The following is a 27,536-nucleotide window of genomic DNA, read 5'->3' on the forward strand; positions in this document are numbered from 1 at the left end:
CAAAAATGAATAATAGCAACAATTGTCTCTGTGTTGGGGGAGAAAGCAGGAAAATTGTTCAGAGTTCAGAAAAGGAAGGTGGTATTGCACAGAAAATTGGGTATTCCTCCTTAGGAGGAAGCAGGGAAGCTTCCTATGTATTTCTCTGTATTGTTTTCAACTAAATTAATTTAATGTCTTTTTAATTATATTTTATCATTTTAAATGTGGTCTTAATTTTTTAAAATATTGTGAACAGTTTAATTCTATTATAATGTTCACTTTTGACATTTTTTTTCAATATGGTAGGCTTTTAGTATTGACTGACCCTGAATATCAAAATCTGTAGATGCTCAAGTCCCATTACATGCAGTGGTATAGTAAGATGGAGACCCTTATGTAAACCTGCGAAATCAAGATTTGCTTTTTGAAAGTCTTTTGGGAATATTTTCAAACCATAGATTGTTGTATCTGTGGATGCAGAATCTATGGATATGGAGAACGGACTGCATTGTTCTTTTTTTTTTTTTTAAGACTGCGAATCCCCTTGAGACCCAAACTTATGAAAAAGCCAGGATATGATACTACTTCTACTTACTTAGGCGATCCCTCGTTGGCCGAGTAGAATAGTCTTCCAGGATCAGTGTTCTGGTGGGTCCGTAGGTGACTGTGGAGCCCTATTCTTCATCTGCATTTTCTCCCGCAGTGAGGGCATTGGTTTCCAGGTGGAAGGCGGTCTCTGTCAGGGTTGGCCTGACGCGTCTTCCTCTTGGCACGTTTCTCTCTTTTGCCCTCCATTCGTGCCTCTTCAAATTCTGCAGCACTGCTGGTCACAGCTGACCTCCAGCTGGAGCGCTCAAGGGCCAGGGCTTCCCAGTTCTCAGTGTCTATGCCAGAGATTTTAAGGTTGGCTTTGAACCCATCTTTAAATCTCTTTTCCTGCCCACCAACATTCCATTTTCCATTCTTGAGTTCAGAGTAGAGCAACTGCTTTTGGAGACGGTGGTCGGGCATCCAGACAAGGTGGCTGGTCCAGCGGAGTTGATGGCGAAGAACCATCGCTTCAGTGCTGGTGCTTCTTCCAGCACACTTTGCTTCTTCCAGCACACTGACGTTTGTCCGCCTGTCTTCCCAAGAGATTTGCAGGATTTTCCGGAGGCAGCGCTAATGGAATCATTCCAGGAATTGCATGTGACATCTGTAGACAGTCTACGTTTTGCAGGCACTACTACTACGAATAGAAAAAAAAATGTTTTCTATACATATAGCCAGGTGTTTGCGTACTGACAGATTCACATACAAACACAAAAATTCCGTACTGTGAAGAATATGATTGTGTTGTCGGAGGCTTTCATACCTGCAATCACTGGGTTGCTGTGAGTTTTCCAAGTTGGTTGGCCATGTTCCCAAAGCATTCTGTCCTGAAGTTTCTCCCACATCTATGGCAGGCACCCTCAGAGGTTGTGAGGTCTGTTGGAAACTAGGCAAGTGGGGTTTATATATCTGTGGAATGTCCAGGAAACAATCAGGGTGAAACCATGAAAATGAACAAAATCTGGCTACCAGTATTAAAAAACTCTAAAATCAGGACAATAAAAAAACACTAAAAATCCCCCAGACAAGAATCTAGACAAGAATCAACCAGGACCAGCTAACACCTCCCAACAAAGGTTTTAATTGTGTCACGGTGTCATTGTTTCACTGTATTATTGTTTGCTTGATGTTTTATCATTTGCTTATGAGTTTATTGTGTATTGTATGTTGCTGATTGTTGGCAGCCTTGGTCTTTGTAAGCTGCATCGAGTCCTTTGGGAGATTTTGCAGGGTATAAATAAAGTTAATAATAATAATAACAAAGGATTCCCAGGCAAGAAGCAGCCAGACTTTGAAGCTGCAAGGCTATTAAATGCTAATCAAGGTAGCCAATTGCAACATTCACACTTGCCTCAAACAGACAAGAGTTCTTTGTCCCACCCTGGACATTTCACAGATATATAAACCTCACTTGCTTAATTTCCAACAGACTTCTGGGGATGCCTGCCATACATGTGGGTGAAATGTCAGGAGGGAACATGGCCATACAGCCCAGAAAACTCACAGTAACCAAGAATATTATTGTTTCCAAATTCACTCAGTGGGAAGTCTTGAAAACCAAAAACACCCCACCACACCACAAGGATGAGAAAACAGGCAACCATTCTTCACATCCCACTTGAACGCTAACACATTAGCACCAACCCTTGCATGGTTGAACTCTGATGGTTCAAAGCTGGGCAGGGTGAGGATATACTTGCACGTTTGGGATTTGAGGCTGCAGGTTAAAATCGTGCATATTCATCATTCTGAAAAGTGGTGCCCAACATCCCAAGCAGGCTGCGGGGGCGCTCCAGTTCTGGTTGTACCTGGAAAATGTATTCAGAAGGGCGAACTAAAAAGACCTTTCTTCAAAGTGGCATTAATTCCTGCTATGATCATTCAAATTGGATAATTAGAGCATAGCAGATCAGCCTGAAAGCTAAACAGGCTGAAGAGCTCTGAGATGGAGGGGAAGGTTTGTTGCCAGAGAATCCAGTCCTGGGTCTGCACTGATTAAGTACATTTTTGTTGGGAAATCAAAGGAATAAATAAATAAATCTGGATTTCTGAGGGTAGACACACTTCTGCACCGCTGTAGAACATCACTTCGAAGCAGCAGGACTATCCAGAGCATATATAAAGAGGTTAAATGATTTTTTTCTCATCTATATGTGTGTGTGTGTAGCCAGTAGGGTTGGATAGCTTTACTTGGATGTGGTCTAAATCGGAAAAAAAATGATGTTTTTGCCTTCCGAAGGGACTTACGCCACATTTCCGTGAGGCTGTAGTCCCCTATAGTTCTGACTCGCCTTGCACGATTGATTTCAGGGATGCAGAATGAGTTGGAACGATGATGAAGCAGTTTTAATGCAACTAAGCTTGTTGGGTGGTGAAGCCTCCTTGCCAATCAGGGGTTACGTTTTGGGGAGGAAAGTGGTTTGCAGCATCCGGCAGCCATTGCTGTATAAACCCAACCACATGCCTGGAAGGCTCATTGGCAGCCAGGGAAAGGAGAGGGCAGCCTGAACCATTGTTGCTGCTGCTGCTTGTTGCTGTTGGATGTGGGGTGGAAGAAAGGGTTTGGAGCCATAGGAAAGGAGTTTTGGAAAATGGAGGAAGGCAAGGGAGAAGGGAAGATTTTGAGTGCAAGGGTTTGGAGCTAGAGGAGAGAGAGAAAGAAGGAAAAGTTTAATGTATTGTCGAAGGCTTTCATGGCCGGAATCACTGGGTTGTTGTAGGTTTTTCCGGGCTATATGGCCATGTTCTGGAGGCAATTTTTCTCCTGACGTTTCGCCTGCATCTATGGCAAGCATCCTCAGAGGTAGTGAGGTCTGTTGGAAGTAGGAAAAATGGGTTTATATATCTGTGGAATGACCAGGGTGGGGCAAAGGACTTTTGTCTGCTGGGGCTAGCTGTGAATGTTTCAGCTGATCACCTTGATTAGCATTCAATGGCTTGGAAGTGCCTGGGGGGAATCTTTTGTTGAGAGTGATTTTATGTGCCTGTTTGTATCCCCTCTGTTGTTTTGCTGTTGTAAGGAAAAGTTTGTTTGCGAGGTGGGGAGAGAGTGAAATTAATAAAGTAATTTCTGGAAACATCTTTTTTGCTCACCACTAAACTTTGCTATTTTTATTAGGGTCTCCCCCTTTTTTTCTGGGGTTTATATTTTTAACATGCCCTAACAGTCCTGTTCCAAAGAAGAAGGAAAGGTGTGTTTGGGAGGGAGGGAGAGGGTGAAATTAATAAAGTCATTTCTGGAAACTTTTTTTGCTCACATGTCCTAACATGTTGAAATTTGGTATACTAACAGAGGAGGAGGAGCCCCCGGTGGCGCAGTGGGTTAAAGCACTGAGCTGCTGAGCTTGTTGATCGAAAGGTCGCAGGTTCGATTCCGGGCAGCGGCGTGAGCTTCTGCTGTCAGCCCTAGCTTCTGCCAACCTAGCAGTTTGAAAACATGCAAATGTGAGTAGATCAATAGGTACTGCTCTGGCGGGAAGGTAACAGCGCTCCATGCAGTCATGCCGGCCACATGACCTTGGAGGTGTCTACGGACAACGCTGGCTCTTCGGCTTAGAAATGGAGATGAGCACCACACCCCAGAGTCAGACATGACTGGACTTAATGTCAGGGGACTACCTTTACCTTTACCTTTAACAGAGGAGGATGTGTTGTAGCGGTATATCAACTTTCATCAAGATTGGTGTAAAAATGAGGGAGGGAGAAAGCCCTGGAGTTTCCCCAGCACCATGTATTGCGCAATCGCATCTGCCATTAACAAAGTGATTCGGAAGTTTCGGCAAATTCCGACTTTTTTTTAAAAAAAAAAATTGGAAGTGACTTTAGAATCAAACCACCAGTGCCCCCCTTGATCTGAAACAAGTTTTGAACCAATTTATTTTGGATCAACCAAGCCTAGTAACCAGAGATTTTTAAAAACCTCATCTTATATGTTACTATTATAGAAATGAGTATAAAGAAAATAAATGTATCTGAAATGGAAGAACAGTATAATCCAACCCCTGTATCTGTAGGGGATATGTTTCAAGACAACTCATATGAGCACAACCCAACTCTAAGGCCCCTTCTACACTCCTATAATAAATCCTGATTATCTGCTTTGATAATCAGGATTATATGGCAGTGTAGAAGGGTGCTTAGAGTTGGGTTATGCCTCACAAGTTCCATCTATTTCAATGGGTCACTTCTACAAAGGACTAACACTGGAGATTTTTTTCCCCGTGTCATGAGCAACTTGAGAAAGTCTCCCCAGATTGAAGCACCCAGTGGTGCAATGTGTTGTGCTGGCAGGACTGAAGATCATCAGTTCGGAGGTTCAATTCGTGGAGAGTGCGGATGAGCTCCCTATGTCAGCTCCAGCTTCCCATGTGGGGACATGAGAGAAGCCTCCCACAAGGATAGTAAAACATAAAAAAAAAATCCGAGAGTCCCCTTGCAGACGGCCAATTTCTTCACACCAGAAGCAACACTGCAGTTAGCTATATGCTTTTGGAAAGGTAGTGGACTCCAGTATAGAAATTCAAGCTTCAGGTCACACCTTCTATTTTCTTCCAATTCCATTTGTAAAGACATGCAACAAGACAACTAAACGAAGAACTCCTACACCAACAGAGGATGATCTCTTTTATTTCAGAATCACATACAAAAGTTGAATATGAAGTAAGCCAGGTTCAGAATAGAAAGATAATACGAAATGATTGTCAGGCGAACATTGACATCCCAAGTCTGAGACTGATTCAGAAAGTTTCCCTTTTTAAAGAGCTCACAGTGCAATTATAATCATGTCTATTACAGTTGCTTTGTATTATACTTCCAAATTTCTTCATTTTCCCTTTAAGGCACAGTAAATTCAAATTTTAAAATATGAGGTGAAAATATTTTTTGGCAGAAGTCAAGCATAAAAAGACTGTCCAGTGAGAACAAGTCAGTGAATATCAACACTTACTGCATATTATAACTATTAGGGAATGTTACAGCTGGATTGTAAACATTTAACCTGTTCTGTTCCTTGCATCTCTTCGATGAAACTCACAAAGTTAAACATGGGTTTGCTCTATTTTATCAAGCCATGTTAGGTAAATCTTGAAGAAAGGTTCAGTTCAAAGTGCACCAAACCATAATTTGTGCTAACATGGCTGAGGATAGCCTGAATGCCCAGATATTAAATATACTATTCTTGCTTGTACAGTAGAGTCTCGCTTATCCAACATAAATGGGCCAGCACAACGTTGGATAAGCGAAAATGTTGGATAATAAGGAGGGAGTAAGGAAACGCCTATTAAATGTAAAATTACATTATGATTTTACAAATTAAGCACCAAAACACCAAAATTTACAACAAATCGACAGAAAATGCTGTTCAATACATGGTAACGTTATGTAGCAATTACTGTATTTACGAATTTAGCACCAAAACATTGCCATGTATTGAAACAGCTGTGGATCCGGGCAGGAGGTAGACTGCATTGGATAATACAGAACATTGGATGAGTGAAGGTTGGATAAGCGAGACTCTACTATATTTCCAATCTGTTCAGTCTTTTTCTTTCATGGATAATAACCTCAAGAGATGGAACCATTGCCATTTTAATTTGTCACAATGCCAAACTATAATTAGCACCTATCACATACCATCCATGGCTTTTCAAGCTGTCCCACAAAACCACAGTTCAGCAAAAGTTAAGAGTGATATTTACCTTCAATCACAGTGGCTAAGATCATCCCACAAGTGCTATGCTTGAGCACCTATAGAACTCACATCTACATGTTCTTTATCCACAGCTCCTTCAAGAGCACACTGCCTTTAATATCCTTTTGAACCTGCACCATATATTTCATGTCTCTTGAATTCTTGGAGAAAAACTGATTCTTTAAAGCTGCAAAAGCTGAATTCTTTGAATTACAATCATAATTTGCTCCATGTTTATGATGGACGCTTGCTTCCTGGGAAGGTATCACATGAAATTCATGCCAGTTACTATTGAGCAATTGGGGTGGAAGCCACTGCTATGCTTTCTATTGCACATTCATCCGTGCCTCTACGGATCCTGAAGAAACCCTGCTCACCCCAAGCCGGTCCCCAGCTGTTCTTACATATCCAAAAGGGCTCCCCGGTCTCTGGATCACTACCATAACCCACCAGGAGGACAGCGTGATTGGTCAATTCAAAAGGATTGAATGGATCCATCAGCCCCGTGTGACGGTAGATCCCCCCTTTGTAATGCAGGAAGTCATTATATACTTCAAATGCAACGGCCATGGGTCCATGCCTCACAAGTTCCAGTTTCATTAGAGCTTCATTGCACCCACCATAAAACCCACCAACGTAGTAATAGTCAGCCACATAATAGTGGTAACAGCTGTGGTTAAAATTGCAAGGCGAATCCGTGGCTGTGTAAGGGAAGCAGTCCTCTTCAACCACACCAAAATCCTGAGCGTATTTGCCAGCAATTAGGTAAGGAAAGCCTCCATCACAACCTGAAAAAAAGGTGTAACATTTATTATCATTATTCTTGTTATACTGACACAAAAATACAGTATGACACAGCAAACGAGATGTATATGCTGGATTTCTGGGCATGTGAGACATTTCAACCACAAGTCGAACACTTCCCAAGTTTGTATTTTCGAATGATGCACGCAGATCCAAGTAAGGTGGCCTTTTGCAGTTGACAGATTGTGATTTTGTCAATGTTTATTGTTTGCAAATGCCGGCTGAGATCTTTTGGCATAGCACCCAATGTGCCGATGACCACTGGGACCACCTGGACTGGTGTATGCCAGAGCCTTTGCAGTTCAATTTTGAGGTCCTCAAAATGGCTGAGTTTTTCCTGTTGTTTTTCGTTAATTTGTCTGTCACCAATAATCCAAAAATTTTCATTTCCACAATTGTGAGGTCTGTGTATTGTGTTCCAAAACTTTGTCGGTCTGGATTCGAAAGTCCCACAGTATTTTTGCATGTATTATTATTATTTGAAACACAACAATTATTATTATTATTATTATTATTATTATTATTATTATTATTATTGGGTGTTGGCGCACTATTGAGTGCTTTTGTGAGACACCCTGAGTACCTCTGGGTACACTAAGTCCAGTCATGTCCAACTCTGGTGCTCATCTCCATTTCTAAGACGGAGAGTTTGGAGCCCCCGGTGGCGCAGTGGGTTAAACCTCTGTGCTGGCAGGACTGAAGATGGACAGATTGCAAGTTTGTGTCTGGGGAGAGTGTGGATGAACAGGGAGAGGGGAAACTCTCCCAGACTTCAACTAACCAGTGACAAGAATGCGGTTGAAATGTCTCACATGCCCAGAAGCCATTTAGAAACAAAACATTTGGAAAACTTTTTGCAAAACTTTAGTTTCACCACTGGGGGCCCCTAGGGGCCACAAAAATGACTCTGGGGACTTCATGCAGCCATTGTCCATATTTTACCCACCCCATAGAAATTCTGCTCTCCAAGCTCTGACCATCCTTCAAAACAAAGCAAGTTGAGATCGCTTACCTTGGGAATACTGACTGCAGGACACAACCTTTTGGGGGCTGAGCGTTGGAGTCTGTGAATTGCCAGTGAGGATCCGAATCCTACTTTCCAGCATGCCCATGGAGGCAAAGGCATAGCAGCTGCCACAGGATGCTGAAGACCAGAGGGAGAATAGTATTAGTTGATCAGCAGACATATTTTCTAGACTTACTATTTCCTACCTCTCTGGACCAGGATGTAACTTCTTGTTGGGAAGGAACTTAAGTAGTATTTCATGAGAATGTGGATGGCACAGAGTGTCAATGCTACTTTAGCTGCAACGTAAGAAATCCAGATTAGAGTCCTCACTCAGCCATAACTCTACCAGCTGACCTAAAGCTAGCCATTCTCTCTCAGATTGACTTATTTCAGTGGACAGAAGGGTAGCCAGGTATGCCACCTTGAACTCACTGGAGGAAAACATGGGATATAAAGGAATCTTATCATTAGGGTGAAATGAATACAGAACAACTCTATTTGCAGACACAATATTCATGGTTTCACTTATCCATGCTCCAAATGGGATTACCTCCTGGAAGTAGTTTACAGGCCTCTCTGTCTTCCAATGCTATTCTATGGCATGCTTTCACCCCAAGAATAATAAAACCATAGGGTTTGCTTTTATCTATGTTTTCAGATATCTATGGGGACTCTTGCTATGGATCCCCAGTGGATACGGAGGTTGTGCTGCACTTGTATTTTCACTTCTTGATGGGAAAGGATGTCTTGACAATTTCAGTCACCTTGTGAAAAAAAGCTCAACCACCAAGAAATTTCAATCATCATCATCATCATCATCATCATCATCATCATCATCATCATGTGCAAAAAAACAGTGAAGACCTTGCACAAAATACACTGGGCTCTTTGCAGAACTATGTTGGGTCCATACCATTGTTTTCTGTATCTATTCCCATTTTTTTGTCAAAATGGCCTCAAACTGATACCATGGAAACCCAAATCTATGAATGCCCAAGTCATATTTACCGTAAAACGGTGTAGTAAAATAATGTCCTCAATATAAAATGGTAAAATCAGGGTTGGCTTTGCATCTTCTCTGTGCACTCTCATGGTCCTCTAGGCTACATGTGTCAAACTCAAGGCCTGTGGTCTGAATCCGGCCACGAAGTCATTTTATGTAGCTCCTCCATATGCTGCGCTTCTGTATTCCTCACCATTAGGTTTTATTTCATGTCAAAAAAATTGCATAAAACGGATATACTATAGGGAGCACGTGGCTAAATAATTTTTGACCAAAAACGGGCAACAGCAACCACATTGTCTATAACTTTACACAATTCTTCTTCTGTACATGAGGCGGGGCATTGTGGACAAGCGTACAGATGTGGAGTTGTTTGTTTACTCCACAGTTGCATAAAGTGGAGGATTCTTCTAGGGCAGTGGTTCTCCACCTGTGGGTCCTCAAATGTTTTGGCCTACAACTTTCAGAAATCCCAGCCAGTTTACCAGCTGTTAGGATTTCTGGGAGTTGAAGGCCAAAACATCTGGGGACCCACAGGTTGGGAACGACTGCTTTAGGGAATATTTTCAAACGCTGGGTGGTTGAATCTGTTGATACAAAATCCATAAACATGGGGCTTTTATCTGTAAGTAGGCGACAAATTCTGGTGAAAAACAGCACAAAAGCTAGAAAACCACTAAAAAGCATGGCATAAATGAGAATTGACCATACTGGTACACTTTGAGGATGGGTTCAGTCTCAGGACCTAAGGTTCCTCATGCCTGAGCAAAGAGTTGGGAAACCGAGCTTTACAAATGCATTTAACTTCAGAGTAATTGCTTTGTAGACTGCCTGCCACCCACTTTCCATATTACCAGTTTCTAAACATGTTTAATTTTAGAGCCCACGCCCACCCGCCATTCTTCTTCCTGGACCTTCTTTTCCTTTCTTACCATTCACTGCAAAGAAGCAGGCATAATTTTCTGGCTTTTCAGAGGGATTTTTAAAACATATATTTTAAGCATCAGCTGCTTAGCAACAAGGGCCACGTGGAACCACTTTCTTACACAAGACGACTCTGTGCCAAAAAACCGATCCGCTCACAGTCCTTCTTTGCTCGCTGTAAGAATTTCCTGTAATTCATCAAGCGCTTTTGAAAGCAAAAGTAACCCTGTGATCAAATGGGAAGGTGGCCTGCTGGCTAGCAGGCAGCTTAATTCCAACTCCCTTTCTATTTCTAAGTACCTTGCCCATGGATACCGAAGAAAGGGCATTGTGATCTCGGAGAGGCGTTAAGCAGCCGAACTGCCTCTTGTCGTGTAAAAGCAAGTGTAGGTGGCCAAGACAAATGTTTTTCAAACCACCTAAAATTACACCACAGCTACACAATTTATATGCTCAGATTCTTGCTTGTATGAGAAAGCAAGGGTGTAACTTTTTTGTTTGGCCGTGTGTGGACCCTGGCCTCCTCTAGATCCTGCTATAACCACCTGCTCCAAATAGATGTTGAAACAAAGCAAATTGTAGCATGTTTAGGTGTAAAGTTTAGATATACATTGTTAATTTTGTCATCCACAAACCCAATCCACAATTGGGCCACACAGTTTACAGAAAACCTACACACGCGGATAGATACCTACATAAAAACTCCAACCATCACCCAAGTCAAAAAAGAAGCACAATTAAAGCCCTGGCAGATTGTGCAAAAATAATGTGTGAAGCCCACTTCCTCCAAGGTGAACTGAACCACCTAAACTGGGCTCTACAGGCCAATGGAGACTCCACCTTAGACATCAGAAGAGCTGCAAGACCAAGAACAAGCCATGAGAGTAAAGACAAAGATCCACCCAGAGGGAAGTGTTCTTGCCTTACATTAAAGGAACTGCTCACCACATAGGGAAGCTAGTGAAGAAACACAACCTACAAATTATCTACAGACCCAGTAAGAAAATACAACAAATGATACATTCAGCAAAGGACAAGAGGGATCCCCTCACCTTGGCAGCTGTAGACAAGTCTACACCGTATCCTGTGCAGCTGTGGACAAGTCTATATAGGGACCACCAAATGCAGCATTGCTCAAACACGAATCAAGGAACATGAAAATCACTGTAGACTAATTCAACTAGAGAAGTCAGCCATAGCAGAGCACCTGATGGACCAACCTGGACACAGCATATTATTTGAGAACACAGAAATTCTGGACCACTCTGGACAACCACCATGTCAAACTACACAGAGAAGCCATTGACATCCATAAGCATGTGGACAATTTCAACAGAAAGGAAGAGACCATGAAAATGAACAAAAACTGGCTACCAGTATTAAAAAAAAAAGCTCTAAAATCTTAACAGTAAGTAAAGAGCAATATCCTGAAAACAGGGGAATTCCAGACAAGAAACCATCAGATCCAGCTAGTCACCTCCCAACAAAGGATTCTCCCAGGCAGTAAGAAGCCAGACCTTGAAACCACTAGACCAGTGGTTCTCAATCTGTGGGTCCCCAGGTGTTTTGGCCTACAACTCCCAGAAATCCCAGCTAGTTTTCCAGCTGTTAGGATTTCTGGGAGTTGAAGGCCAAAACATCTGGGGACCCACAGGCTGAGAACCACTGCACTAGGCCATCAAATGCTAATCAAGGTGGCCAATGAAACATTCACACCTAGCTCCAACAGACAAGAGTTCTTTCTCCCACCCTGGACATTCCACAGATATATAAACCCCATTTTCCTAGTTTCCAACAGACCTCACAACCTCTAAGGATGCCTGCCATAGATGTGGGTGAAACATCAGGAGAGAATGCTTCTGGAACATGGCCATACAACCCAGAAAACTCACAAGAACTGAGTGATTCCAGCCATAAAAGCCTTCAATAATACAATTTTGTCAAGCTATGGAAAAGAAATAGCAGCCGGTGTATCTTCACATTGCTTTACAACAGTGGCTCACAGCTTTTGGTCTTCCAAGTGTTTTGGACTTCAGCTCCCACAATTCTTAACAGCTGGTATGATGTCTGGAATTTATGGGAGTTGAAATCGCAAACACCTGGAAGACCAACAGTTGGGAACCACTGAACTATATAAGAACTGACTGCCATGGCTACATATATGTAATCCTGGGATCTGTACTTTGGTGAAGAATTTCTCTATCCCACTATTCCAAATGATTTTTCTCAGGGTAACCATAAGTTAGATATGATTTAACGGCACACAGCTGCTGCAACAGTGATAGTAAACCAATATCACTTTCACTTCCATCCTATAGAATCTTTGGATCTAAAATATCATGGGGTACTTAGATTCCCCCCCCCCCCTTGTATGTGCTAATATACTCCCTTAAAATGCTTTATCCCCAACCAAATTTGCCTCAGATCCTACTGAGATAAAATTCTTCCCTATTCCTTGTTTTAAGGAACAGATGACTGCGGCTTTAACCCATGAGCTGCAGTAGTGCAATGGCTAAAACCCTTGTGCAGCTGGAAATCAGCTGAGCTCCCACCTGTCAGCTCCATAGAATCATAGAATCAAAGAGTTGGAAGAGACCTCATGGGCCATCCAGTCCAACCCCCTGCCAATAAGCAGGAATATTGCATTCAAATCACCCCTGACAGATGGCCATCCAGCCCCTGTTTAAAAGCTTCCAAAGAAGGAGCCTCCACCACACTCCAGGGCAGAGAGTTCCACTGCTGAACGGCTCTCACAGTCATTAAGTTCTTCCTCATGTTCAGATGGAATCTCCTCTCTTGTAGTTTGAAGCCATTGTTCCATGTCCTAATCTCCATGGAAGCAGTAAACAAGCTTGCTCCCTCCTCCCTGTGGCTTCCTCTCACATATTTATACATGGCTATCATATCTCCTCTCAGCCTTCTGCCAAGCTGCCCTCCAGCTCCTGCCAACCTAGCAATTCGAAAACATGCAAATGTGAGTAGATAAATAGGTACTGCTTTGGAGGGAAAAGGCAGAGAATGCTCCAAGCAATCTTGCTGGCCAGACAACCAGGAGGAGACAATGCAGGCTCATCAGCTTGAAAACAGAAAAAGCACCTCCCCAGAGCTGGAGATGAGCACTGACCCCAGAAGCCGGAAATGAAAGGAGAAGCCTCTGCCCTTGTTTGTGTGTCTCATTCTATATGATTGTAAAGGCACTGAATGTTTGCCTATGTATGTAAATGCTGTAATCTACTCTGAGTCCCTTAGGGGAGAAGGGCGGAATATAAATAAAGTGTATTATTATTGTTGTTGTTGTTGTTGTTTGAAACACAACAAGATTAGGACACAGTAAACAAGATAGCTATGCTGGTTGTTGCATTGGATCACATGTCAGAAACTTCCCAAGGGATGTATCAGTGAATAATGTCTGCAAATCCCAGTAGGGTGGCCTTTTGCAGCTGATAGATGTTAATTGTGTCAGCGCCAATTGTTTTTAAGTGCAGGCCAAGGTCTTTAGGCACTGCACCCAGTGTTGTGATCATCACTGGGACCACCTTGATTGGCTTATGCCAGAGTTTTTGCAGTTTGATCTTTAAATCATGATTATTTTCTGTAACTTTTCAGGCTTGTGAGCCCACCAGTTTTTTGCCGCAGGCAGATGGTATTTGTGACACAAGTTCCAATGGAAATCTGAGCAATGGTAGTAATAATAATAACAACAACAACAACCTCACTTTTTCTCTACACAACAAGACTCTATGGTCAACATCTGGAAAAAATTGATCTACTCACATTTGCATGTTTTCAAACTTCTTTTATATTATTATTATTATTATTATGACAATATAGTTGGCTACTTAAGAATCCCACAACTTTGGAAAAGTTGATTTATTGGGTGATTCACTCCAACATTCCAAAAGCTGGATGTATTTACTCATATTTTAAAATTCTGGGATTTGTAGTCCAATAAAATTAATTTCTCATGCTTGGGGGGAGTCCTGAAGCCCCCTGTCATTTCCCCAGTTACCTTGCCAATTGGTCAAGTTTCAACTCATTTTGCGGAGACAAACAAATCTGAAACAGTACGATTTTCTCGTATCAACAAAACAAATTGGTTTTTCAGCATGGCGGTACACTTATTTATTAACTAGATAATATTGGCATTTGGTGAATGGGAGGGGGGCACAACAGAGTTATCAGTAGCAATCTCAGCCGATTTATAAATGCGACTGTGTTTCTGATGTTCCTCACAAATTCAATTGTGACCGGGTTTAAATTACATTAGAGACCACATGCGCCATGGCCAAACAAGATCATTGAAAACCATAAAGACTGATTAAAAAGCTTAAAGCAGTCTTCGAAAGCCATGATTCAAGAAGTCTGTTCCTCTAACTATCCAGTTTTGTCTGCCAAGGGGAGTCTCCAAGGCTGCATTAGTTACGGCGCGGTAGGTCCCAAAATGGGTTCTCAACAAAGCAAAGAAACAAACAAGAATTTATCTTTTCGACGGTAATCACATAGGACTAGATCTTATTGGTTTGCTCAGCTAAAGAAGACTTCCTGAATAGTGGGCAAACATTTATGCAAGCCTTCATATTGTAGTGGTTATGTGCCCTCATGTCAATGGACTTATGGCTTGTCTTATAATTACTTTCTTCTAAGACTAAAAAAGTGTCACTTGCCCAAAGTCACCCAGTGGCTTCCTATAGTCGGAATTTGAACCCTGATTTCCTGAATTCTAAGGCTCATATATGCCAGGAAGTTTATCTCAATATAAGTGTGCCCTGGAGCAGCTCTGTTATTTATTTACCCAGTGAGGGAACACAGTGGTTTTGCTGTGATGGCATGCTTCTTTCCTCCTCATCACTGCTACTCCTAGTTGACCATTGTGAGATCAGAAAGACACATGAGACATCACCCCCTCTTTCTTAATACTTTTTTTTCTGTGTCAGGAGTGACTTGAGAAACTCCAAGTCACTTCTGGTGTGAGATTTGACTGCAAGGATGTTGTCCAGGGGACACCCAGATGTTTTACCACCCTGTGTGAGGCTGCTCTCATGTCACCACATGGGAAGCTGGAGCTGACAGACAAGAGCTCCCCCCCCCCGCTCCCCCGATTCGAACCACTGACCTTTTGGTCAGCAATTCAGCTGGCTCAAAGTTTTAACCCAGCATTTCTCAACCTGGGGATCAGGACCCCGGGGGGAGGGGGGTCGCGAGGGGGTTTCAGAGGGGTCGCCAAAGAACATCAGAAAACATATATTTCTGATGGTCTTAGGAACCCCTTTGGCAGAGAAGGCTGGAGATCTCTCCACCTGTCATTCTCTTCCTGTTTGGAAACAGACAGTGAATCGTCCCATGAAAAGCCCTCCTCTGTTGTGATTGGCCGGCCTCTCAGTCAAAGGGAGGGCTATTTTTGGGACTCCCAAGTGGGGAGGGGAGAGCAGGTGTGCTCGGCACATGGCAGCGTGGTGTGCATGTGTGGGTAAGGGAGCGCGTGTGAGGTGAGAGGGAGGCTCATGCTAGCAAGTCCCTTCGAAGCATGGGGGGACTGTGTGGGAAGTCTGGCCCAATTCTATCATTGGTGGGGTTCAAAATTCTCTTTCATTGTAAGTGAAGTATAAATCTCAGCAACTACAACTCTTAAATGACAAAATCAATCCCCCAACCCCACCAGTATTCAAATTTGGGCGCACTGGGTATTTGTGCCAAATTTGGTCCAGTGCATAAAAATACATCCTGGATATCAGATATTTACGTACATTATGATTCATAACAGTAGCAGAATTAGTTATGAAGTAGCAACGAAAATAATGTTATGGTTGGGGATCACCACAATATGAGGAACTGCGTTAAGTGGTCGCAACATTAGGAAGGTTGAGAAACACTGGTTTAACCCAATGTGCCACCGAGGGCTCCAATATAGGTCATTTGTGTACTCAGTCCTGATGTCATAAGAGGTACCCAAGAGTGACATGGAGCTGTTGTTTTATAATTTTAATGATTTTAATCTACTGTCATTGTTGTTGTTTCGATATGTGTTGTTTTATCCATGTAAGGTCTTGAATTTTGTCATTGATTATGTTGGGAATCATTTTGAGTGGTATATAAATGCAATAAATAAATAAATAATAGTGTAAAGAAATCATACAACTATATGAAGATTTTTTTAAAAAATAAACTAACTTCTCCTTGCATCATAGATCCAATATGCAAACCTAAGTTGATCATTCCAATTGCACTCTTTACTTTCATATTCAGCCCACTCCAGATTAAAATTTCAATAAGAAGGCTTTGGAAGGAGTGTGTCCTACCTTGGTTTCGTACTGGGCTGACATAATTCACACCATCCACATTCCTCCAGTCCCACGATTTTGGCAGACTATACGCTTCTTTAATCACATCCACTGTCAGAGGAGCAGGCTTGGGCCTGCAAGAATAAATAAGACTCATGTGGTTTTGTATCCAATACAATCTCCATATCTGCAGGAGAAAAAGGTCCCTGAACTTTGCATGGATATGTATAATCATGGATAATAGCAAAGGCAATTGAAGTGAAGGACATCCGGCCAAAGAATAACACAAAGTGCTGTTGGAGGATCTTGAAAATGTCTATAGTGGGCATATTTTCTTGGATGTGGATAACTGAAACTATGAGTATTGGTCCCATAGATATGTATTGAATTACTGTATTGAAATTCTTAACACCTGCCAAAGGGGACAACTGGAGGACAGACTGTCTGGCTGTGTACTTCTGGGCGTTTACAGCCAGGCACAATTCCTTGGCAATACTTTGTTCCGAGAATGCCAGTGATGACAACAGAGGGCAAAGGGGCAGAGCATGATGAAAGCTGGAACACGTTCAGAGAAGAGAGACCAAGACCATAAAAGTTCTGGAAATTAAGCCTTCTGAGATCTGGGTAGATTTAACTTGGAGAAGAGAAGACTGACAGGGGACCTGATAACTATCTTTAAATATCTGAAGGGATGTTATGTAGAAGATGGGGTGAGCCTGTTTCCTACTGCTCCAGAGATTAAAATGGATCAGATGGATCCAAATGACAAGAAAATGATTTTTAGCTGAACATTAGGCAGAATGTCTTAGAATCAAAGAATTGGAAGAGACCTCATGGGCCATCCAGTCCAACCACCTGCCAAGAAGCAGGAAAATCACATTCAAAGCATCCCCAACAAATAGCCATCCAGCTTCTGCTTGAAAGCCTCCAATGAAGGAGCCTCCACCACACTCTGGGACAGAGAGTTCCACTGCTGAACAGCTCTCAGAGTTAGGAAGTTCTTCCTAATGTTCAGGTGGAATCTCCTTTCCTGTCGTTTGTAGCCACTGTTCCACGCCCTAGTCTCCAGGGCAGCAGAAAATAAGCCTGCTCCCTCCTCCCTATGACTTCCTCTCACATATTTATATATGGCCCTCATCATGTCTCCTCTCAGCCTTCTCTTCTGCAGGCTAAACATGCTCAGCTCTTTAAGCCGCTCCTCATAATGCTTGTTTTCCAGACCCTTGATCATTTTAGTTGCCCTCCTCTGGATACATTCCAGCTTGTCAACCTCTCCCTTAAATTGTGGTGCCCAGAATTGGACACAGTGATTTCAGGTGTGGTCTGACCAAGGCAGAATAGACAGGTAGCATGACTTCCCTGTATCGAGACACTAGACTCCTATTGATGCAGGCCAAAATTCCATTGGCTTTTTTAGCTGCTGTATGATGTGTTGGCTCATGTTTAACTTGTTCTCCACGAGAACTCCAAGATATTTTCACACATACTGCTCTTGAGCCTGGCACCCCCTATTCTGTATCTTTGCATTTCATTTTTTCTGCTTAAATGAAGTGTCTTGAATGTAAGAAATGTTTGACAGTGGAATGAATTGCCTCGGAGACTCTTTTTTGAAGGTCCTTAAAGATAGGAAATAAAGCCCAACTGTTCATTGGAGGGAAGGATATTAGAGGCAAAGATGAAGTACTTTGGCCACATAATGAGAAGACAGGAAAGCTTGGAGAAGACAATGATGCTGGGGAAAATGGAAGGAAAAAGGAAGAGGGGATGACCAAGGGCAAGATGGATGGATGGTATCCTTGAAGTGACTGGCTTGACTCTGAAAGAGCTGGAGGGTGGTGACGGCCAACAGGCAGCTCTGGCGTGGGCTAGTCCATGAGGTCATGAAGAGTTGGAAGCGACTAAACGAATAAACAACAACAAAGGTTTAAGGGGCACCTTTTGGAAATGCTTTGGTTGCGTATTCTGGCGTTGCAGGGGGATTAGACAATGGAACTTTTTTGTCCTTTCTAAGATTCTTTGATTCTAAGCCATGCACTGTTTGGAGCCATGGTACTTGAAAGTCCAAATATTCCCCTTCGAGCCTGTCTGGGTTGTAAGATTTGAGAAGAGGTCCATCTCTTGGTTCTACTAACATCAGAGATGTGGTTCGTGGGAACTGGCATGGAGAGTCTTCTCAGCTCCCACTCACTCCTTAACTTCCTGCTAAGAGAGATTAGTTCCTTTTTCACAATTATGCAGTGGTTTTGTACTCATAAACTATGTGAAAGTGGTGTGCCTACTGTATGCCCATTCATTTCTGCTTCTCTACTCTGTTATATTCATTTGTCACCAGTAAAGCTACCAATTGTACTCTCTACAGCTTACTGCAATGTATCCTTGAACCTAAACTTAGGAGATAGATCAGTCCCTTCAGATGAGTATAATCCCTTTTATTCTTCTGCCAGCAAGCAAATGCAACTTTACAATTTAGTCAGGCCTTAGATGTGTAGGAAGATCTGTGACAGAAAAAAAAGTCTAAACAGCTGGGTGCCGTCTATGACTTTTGTTGCCATGCTTGTAACTGGTTTCGTAACTTGTTTTTGTGTTATAATTTAATCAAAATCATGTGTTTAATCTGTACGCTGCTTCTGTGCCTTAAGCACTACTTTGGGCAGACTAGCGAGATATCAATCAATCAATCAATCAATCAAAGTGACAGCATCAGAAGTCTAACATAAAGATACAGCAGAAGATGATGAGGGCCCAAAATATAAGGGTGTGGACAATCTGGGAGTCTTAATCACAAACAGAGTAATGTGCAAGAGTGAAGGAAAGATACCAATAGGGATAAACCACCCTGAGTCGCATAAGGGCTGAGAAGGGCAGTATACAAATATAGCAAATAAATAAATAAATAAACAAATATACAAATGGACAGAGAGATAAAGAACAACAGATGGGCAGGAGCAGAGACACTCGCATTAATGGAGAAGGAGGTACATATGGATGCAGAGTCACACAGAAAAACACTAATATACACTTATGCGCTGTGCTACTCTGCTGCTGAGTATGCATGCCCAGTGTGGAACACATCTCACCACACTAAAACAGTGGATGTGGCTCTGAATGAGACATGCCGCATTATCACGGGGTGTCTGCGCCCTACACCAACTGCACTGGAGAAATTACACTGCTTAGCCGGTATTGCACCACCTGACATCCGCCGGGAAGTAGCAGCCAATAGTGAGAGGACCAAGGCAGAGACATCTCCAGCTCATCCCCTGTTTCGGTATCAGCCAGCACGTCAACGACTTAAATCTAGAAATAGTTTTCTAAGATCTACAGAGACACTCACTGGAACACCTCAGCAAACGGGAGTTCAAAAGTGGCAGGCTCAAACCCAGCACCTCAACCAATGGCTGATACCAAATGAGAGACTCCCTCCTGGGCACACAGAAGACAGGGCGACTTGGAAGGTGCTGAACAGACTGCGCTCTGGCATCACGAGATGCAGAGCCAACCTTGAGAAATGGGGCAACAAAGTGGAATCCTCGACATGCGAGTGTGGAGAGGAGCAAACCACTGACCACCTGCTGCAATGCAACCTGAGCCCTGCTACATGCACAATGGACGACCTTCTTGCCACAATACCGGAAGCACTCCAAGTGGCCAGATACTGGTCAAAGGACATTTAACCAACTACCAAACTCACAAGTTTTGTATTTGTCTGTTTGCTTGCTTTGTTCTGTTAGAAATGTAATATAATGGACTGGTTGCTCTGACACGACAAATAAAAATAAATGCAGTCAGAAAAAGTACACACACACATATGTATGCCAGAGACAGACAGGCAAATAGATAGACAGACAATGAAATAGGCAAGGCCAACAAGACATTTAAGTGCCTATAATACACACACAAACCGTGATGCAATATAGTAGCAAAGTAGTAAAATAGCATTTTTTTAATGTTTGGTGGTCACCACAATATGATGAATTATATTAAGGGGTTGTGGCAGGAGGAAGGCTGAGAACCACTGCCTTACAGACACCAGTCCAGCTTGTGGTCACTAACACATTTTTGTATCTACATTACAGTCACAGCAGTTTGATACCACTTGAACTATCAGGGCTCTATCCAATCTGGGAATGTGTAGCTTAGTGAGAGACTTTGAAATCTCTATTAGAGATCACCAGAGCTACAGTTCAAGGAAGTGGACCGGTGCTCTCCTGCATGGACTAGAGCTCTCTAGCAGAGCATTGTAAGCACTTCACCAAACTATGACTCCCAGGAACCCACAGGAGAGATTTCAACTTGATGATGTTGGAGAATAAATCTGATACAACTGTAGACTGGCTCTTACACATTTTAAAGTCATCCAAGCTAGCAACCATCTTGAATAGAAGAAAATTAACTCATGGGGGTCTATGGAAGCTATCTAAAACAGTAGAGTTCAGCCACTCGTTTATTCCCAATTAAGTTAAAAGTCTGTTGATTGGGCTTAGCCTCATGTAAGCCATCCCGAGTCCCTGCAGGAAGAGGTGGGTTATAAAAAGAAAATTATGATTATAACCATCAATTTACCTTGAAACTCTGGAACTCAACCCACCAGCTTTCCGAACAATATCTTCTAAGGTGAGGGCTTCATATTCCTTATAGGTTGTTGCCGTCCATGATTTCTGGGCATTGTTGATGGCTTTCACAAAGTCGAAATTGTTGACATAGGCATTCTGCAGAGATCTGTGGTAAGCAGCAAAAACACCATATGCAATGATATATATCTTGGCTAAGGTTCAGTAGGTTGAAAAGTTATGAGATTTGACGCTGCTGATAATTGTTGTTTTCTCAATTTTTGTGAGCTCCATTCAAGCCAACTCTAACTGTAGCCTGACATATCTGGAGGCAACTATTTGGGGAAGGATGAATTTCAGTGGCATGCAAGATATTAGCTGTATCTTGAAAAGAAGATATCTGATTTTACTACATCCTCTGTGACCACTAGATTCAAAACACATACCATGATTAATCAGAGGTGCCTGGTTTTTAGAAGATCTTTGGATTTCAATTACAAAATTATGAACATACTAGATGACCCTTGGGGGTCCCTTTGAATTCTAGGAGTCTATTATTATTATTATTATTATTATTATTATGCATTGCTGTGGCCCAGTCTGTGTATATGTGTTTTGTGTGTATGTATATATTTGTATACATGTGTATATATGTGTGTTTGTGTATATATGTGGTTTTGAGCATGTGTTTTAATGTATTTTTTTGTTTTGGGGCTTTCTAAGTCTCTTCTGCTGTGTTTTTCAGTGTTTTTATTAGTGATGATCACTCGTTGGCCTGATAGGTGTATTGTGTCCAAATTTGGTGTCAGTTTGTCCAGTGGTTTTTGAGTTATGTTAATTCCACAAAAGAACATTATGTTTTTATTTATATAGCTTTATATAGCTTTATATAGATTCATATAGATTTATATAGATAGGCGCAATAAAACATTTTACTCACTTTGTGTGTTGTTTCCCAAGAGGCAGCGGATTTACACGAACACTGGAGGCAGAAGGGGAGATCTTATGTGCAGTGAAACATGCCCAGTTATGGCCGAGCACATCATGGACCCATCCTGGTAAAGTTTCATTGCAGTAGCTGGTTACTTTGGAGCCTTCCACTTTATACTAGGAGAGAGAAGGAAAAAGAATATTATTCAGATTTGATTTAAAATACAAGTGAACATATGCTTGGCAGGTAAAAGGTTCCAGGTTCAATAGCTGACAAAGACCATGTTATGTAACCCTGGGAAGCCACCACTGATCACTTCAGCACATGGCTGGGAATCAGGCGGTTCTTCATTTATTGAACTGCAACTATCAGTGGGTTGTTGTAGGTTTTTTGGGCTATATGGCCATGTTCTAGAACCATTCTTTCCTGACGTTTCTCCTGCATCTATGGCAAGCATCCTCAGAGGTAGTGAGATCTGTTGGAACTAGGAAAATGGGGACCCTGATCAGTCCACACATATATAAACCCATTTTCCTGGTTCCAACAAACCTCACTACCTCTGAGGATTCTTGCCATAGATGCAGGTTAAACGTCAGGAGAGAATGCCTCTAGTACATGGCCATATAGCCTGAAAAAACCTACAACAACCCAGTGATTCTGGCCATGAAATCCTTCGACAATACATTTCAACTATCAGCATTCCCATTATTTGTCATATTGGCAAGGGCTGCTGGGACTTGCAGTCCAACAATCCTTGCGGGCCTTTATGGTTCATACTTTGATGTACATACAATATTTGTCCAGGTGGACCAAAAGCTTAACTATGGCAGTCCTCTATATCATTTTATATACAACCACAGAGAGACAACCAAAACGTCTCTCCAGATAAATGTGGTAATTTCTGTACATTTATCTGGGGACTAGTTCATACAAAGTCAGGCCCCAACAGCCTGGTATGTGTCGTACAAAGATACGACAGTCGCTATCCTTCACAATCCAACAGCATCCAATTAGAGATATTCATTGACAAGAGCTGTTATTATATGCCTTCAAATTAAACTTGGTGTATAACAATGCTATATCATGGGGTTTACTTGGTGAGATTTATTCCAAGAAATTTTGCCATTGCCTTCCTTTGAAACCCCATAGGTTTCTGTGGCTGAGTGGAGATCTGAACTCTGACCTACCAGATTCCTAGTCCAACAATCTAATCACTACACTCTAATCACTACTGGTCAGTCACAAGGCCGGACAGTAGATAGGGTTACAAACAGGGTTGCACTCCCCCTGGAAATGCAGGTTCACAGCTTGGGTGTTTTCCTGGACTCATCGCTGAGCCTGGAACCCCAGGTCTTGGTGGTGGCCAGGGAAGCATTTGCACAATTAAAACTTGTGTGTCTGTACCCTGGGAAGTCAAACTTGGCCATGGTAGTCCACACTTTTGTTACATCCCAAATAGACTACATGGGATTGCCTATGAAGATTGTTCAGAAGCTTTAAGTGATCCAATGGGCAGCAGCCAGGTTCCTCACTGGAGCAGCATACAGGGAGCATACTACTCCTCTGTTACGTCAGCTCCACTGGCTGCCAGTCTGCTACTGAGCATAATTCAAAGTGTTGGTTTTAGCCTATAAAGCCCTAAACAGTTCCAGCCAAGCTTATCTGTCTAAACGTATCTCTATGAACTTTTGTGGAGATTCTGGGGAGGTCCTGCTCTCGGTCCCACCTTCCTCATAGGAACGGTTCATGGGGACGAGAGACAGGGCCTTCTCAGTGGTGGTCCCTTGGCTATGGAACTCCCTTCCCAGTAATATTAGATCAGCTCCCTTCCTCCGCCATCAACTCCATTGGACTGGCCACGTTGTCCGGATGACTGACCACCGTCTCCCAAAGCAGTTGCTCTACTCTGAACTCAAGAATGGAAAATGGAATGTTGGTGGGCAGGAAAAGAGATTTAAAGATGGACTCAAAGCCAACCTTGAAAACTCTGGCATAGACACTGAGAACTGGGAAGCTCTGGCCTGTGAGCACTCCAGCTGGAGGTCAGCTGTGACCAGCAGTGCTGCAGAATTTGAAGAGGCACGAATAGAGGGAGAAAGAGAGAAACGTGCCAAGAGGAAGGCGCGTCAAGCCAACCCCGAGCGGGACTGCCTTCCACCTGGAAACCAATGCCCTCACTGCAGGGGACGATGCAGATCAAGAATAGGGCTCCATAGTCACCTACGGACCCACCCTGGAGGATTATCCTACTCGGACAACAAGGGATCACCTAAGTAAGGAAGTAAGTAAGGTATTAGGAAGGCTGAGAACCACTGTGCTAGAGGATCTAAACAATGCCTAGAGAGATAATATTTTGTTGGTAGTGGATAAACGAAAGCAGGGTATCGGTCCTGGTGATATGAAGCTCACATTGCATACAATAGTCTTGGGGAAGACAAAACTGGCTCCTGGACTTTCAGATCTTCCTGAGTTAGGGAAAATTTGCAGCCAGCTAACTGGCTAACAGAATGATGGGTTGGGTTGCGCTTCATTCCAATCTTGTAGAGACCTCCTCAAATTCCCAAACTGCTCTGAATTCTTGCCTTTCTTTCCAAATCTTCTCTTGTGAATGATCTGCCCAGCAAGGAGGTCAAAGAAAACCCACTAAAGCAGGAATTCTGTCTTCCAAGCTGTGTTGGACTTAAACTGTCATCAGCTTCTGTCAGTATGGCTAATGGTAAAGTATCATGGAAATAGTAGTCCCAAACACCTGAAGGTCTATGGTATGTGTGCATATTTATGTATATGCAAAAATACATTTATCTGAAGATGTTGAGGCAAGGTATAATATTGTGGCGCAGCTGGCTGAGTGTTAGCTGCATTAAGATCACTCTGACAAAAAGGTCATGAGTTCGAAGCCAGCCCGGGTTGGAGTGGGTTTCCAACCATTGTGTAGCCTGTTGTCGACCTTTGCAACCCGAAAGACAGTTGCATCTGTCAAGTAGGAAAATAAGGTACCACGTTCAAAGTGTGGGGAGGTTAAAATTAACTAATTTATGAGGCCATAAAGAAGCACTCCAGCAGGGAAGCATGCAAGGAATGCGGAGGTACTTCATCAGCGTCGCAGATGGACGATGAAAGCGACAGCTTCCCTGGCGGCCAGAAAAAGTTAAATAGCCCCTGTGTATGTCTGTATATGTTGTAAGTCAAAATTGGCATTGAATGTTTGCCATATATGTGTACACTGTAATCCTCCCTGAGTCCCCTGCGGGGTGAGAAGGGCGGAATATTAAAGCTGTAAATAAATAAATTTCTAGCGAAGTTTGGTTCTTCACACTTGCTCTACATCTAAGGTATGATTCAAGTAGACGTTTCTATCAAAATTTACATGTAAATGTTTTTTTCAAGAAGTTACCACAGCTTGGAGTTCACACTTTAATACTATCACAAGAGAGAGAAGCTTCAATCGCCAACCTTACCGTTCATCACGTCTGAGACCAACAAGCAAATAAAAGGGCCTACAGCACAGAGAAGAGAAGCTGTCATGTTTTATGTGATGGCTTTCTCAGTATGAAGTTCCAGGATGCCATTCCAAATCCATCAAGATCAACCAAAGGCAACTGAGTGGAGCTTCAGGGCAAAGGCTTTTGGAACGTTTACACATTAGAACTGTGATGACCACTTGCATCATGTCTAGGAACTAAATTATAACCTTTTTAAAAAATACAGAAGCAACAGAGACCTCCCTGAACACATCCCTCATGCCAACCAGGCAGAGCATTAAAGCTGCAGGCAAAAATTGTCAGAATCACATGGGGGAGAAAAATCGAAACACGAATAAATGAATCTTCCAGGCGTGGCAAAACAGAAACTACCTGAGCACACAATAACTGTTTGTGGCTACACTTAAAATCTAATAGGCCTCTAGTGCCTCTCTAGGTAAACACACAGAAGCCTCTGTTTTTATTTTCACACCAAATGAATTGTGTGTTGCATTTGACCTCAAGGAACTGTAGTTTGTTCTACTCAAAGTTACATGATAAATCAAAATCAAATACCAAGGTTTAATTCCAGTTTATCTTTGTCATGTGTTTGTTGCAACAAACCATGCTAGGCTGGAATTCAGAAGTCAGGTATGTTCTAAACCAGTGGTTCTCAACCTGTGAATCCCCAGATGTTTTGGTCTTCAACTTCCAGAAATCCCAATAGCTGGGATTTCTGTGAGTTGTTGGCCAAAATACCCGTGGACCCACAAGTTGAGAACCACTGTTCTAAATCATGAGGATATTGTGCCGGGATGGGTGTGATGGCCAGTAGTCCGTTTGGCCTGGCTCAACTGCTGGTGGGGATAGGTCTCCCAGCAGAGGAGGGTTCTTCCCAGTGTTTCCAACAAGCTTGGGAAAAGTCAATCAACCTTGGGGTCAAGACCTCTGAGAGGGTCACAGGAGGGTTTCAGAGGGGTCACCAAAGACATATATTTCTGATGGTCTTAGCAAAGAGTGCATGGCCAAGTTAGGAACCTTAGCAGAACAGAGTGTGATAGGTGGAAGACAGAGTCAACCCCAGTGCCTGAAGTTATTGACCTCTGGTTCCTGTAGACAAGCCCATCCCTGCCCTGTTTTGGAACCATTTCTATGCCTAACAGTCTCTCTTAATTCCTTAGTAGGAGTGTAGTGAAACTGACCTTTTTGGCAGGAAGGCCGAAGCCTGGAAAGTCAGTAGCTGACATGTTCTGGATTAGGCAAGAGAACCAGAGGCAGGAGGGAGGAGTCAGCTGACTCCTGATTGGTTAGGACAGTCAGGGATGGAGTTAGGATTTAGAGGGAAAGAAGGCTGGCTTATTTGACAAGAGAGGGAGTTGGAGTTTAGACATCGTGGAGTAAAGACGTATATTTTAGGAAGGGAGAGCTGTGGAGATCTTAGGCAGGGAGGGAAGGCTTTTGTGTGAGCCTTGAGAATTAGAGCAAGGGATAGGCAAAGGATCCGGGTTCACTGGTCAGAGTAGGGACAGTGAAAGGGAAGCCTGATTTGCTCTAGGAGGCAGTTTGTGTACTGTGCTCAAAGACACACTGTGTCAGTTAGTGATCAGTGTGGGGACAAGGAATTCACTGTGAAACAAAAGTTGAAGCCTTTAAAGTAAGACTGCTTGTTTAAAACCAGCTAAGCCTCAAGAACCCGAACTGCATCAAGATTATTGTACCACTCTTTTTAAGAGTTGACCTGTTCATTAAGTTCTAAAATAAACCTGTTACTTATTTCACCTTTAATCTGGTGTCTGCCTCAGTCTATCACAACCTTTACATCTCAGCTAACTTAAAGAAGATTTCTTTCAGTCCAGTCAGCAAAAAAATAACAGTGGTCAAAGAAGAACAAAGAGCTTGAATACAACTTTTCCTCTTTTCACCTTCACACATATGGTTTTCCTCAAACCTATTAAATTGAGGTGGTGGCAGTGATTTAATTAATACATCGGTCTAAAACTACAACACAGTTGGTCACTTATTAGATAAATTACTAAGGTGGGACAAGAGAGTATTTCCCCCCTGGTTGTAGTTAAATATCTTTATTTAATGTAGTGTCCAGCTGAACGATAACCCTGTAAGCTGTAGGGCAGTGGGAGAGATTGCTCGTTCTCCCTTGCCAAGATAGCCTTGATCTTAGTACACTGGTGTCCAGTGGTGGGTTTGTGTTCCCCTCTGTCAGGGTTATCGCTGGATCTTTATTACAAGGAGCAATAAAGAAAGTGAATATAATCCCATGAAATCCAAAAGGTGGCAGTCATCAAAGGCTCCCACC

At 42.6% G+C, this 27,536-nt stretch overlaps 1 protein-coding gene across 1 annotated transcript in view; it reads right to left on the reverse strand.

The window, feature by feature from the left end:
- Positions 1 to 5,183: 5,183 nt before the first annotated feature.
- CTSC (cathepsin C) overlaps positions 5,184 to 27,536 on the reverse strand; it is a 39,762-nt gene continuing 17,409 nt past the window's right edge. The window contains exons 3-7 of the mRNA XM_060771133.2: positions 21,771 to 21,937; positions 20,844 to 20,999; positions 16,299 to 16,414; positions 8,079 to 8,210; positions 5,184 to 7,050 (exon numbers count right to left, since the gene is read on the reverse strand). Coding sequence (XP_060627116.2) covers positions 6,551 to 7,050; positions 8,079 to 8,210; positions 16,299 to 16,414; positions 20,844 to 20,999; positions 21,771 to 21,937 — 1,071 coding nt within the window. The 3' untranslated portion in view covers positions 5,184 to 6,550. The remainder of the gene's footprint in view (positions 7,051 to 8,078; positions 8,211 to 16,298; positions 16,415 to 20,843; positions 21,000 to 21,770; positions 21,938 to 27,536) is intronic.

The sequence above is a fragment of the Anolis sagrei genome, chromosome 3 (genome assembly GCF_037176765.1).
Source record: "Anolis sagrei isolate rAnoSag1 chromosome 3, rAnoSag1.mat, whole genome shotgun sequence".
Classification (NCBI taxonomy): Eukaryota; Metazoa; Chordata; class Lepidosauria; order Squamata; family Dactyloidae; genus Anolis; species Anolis sagrei.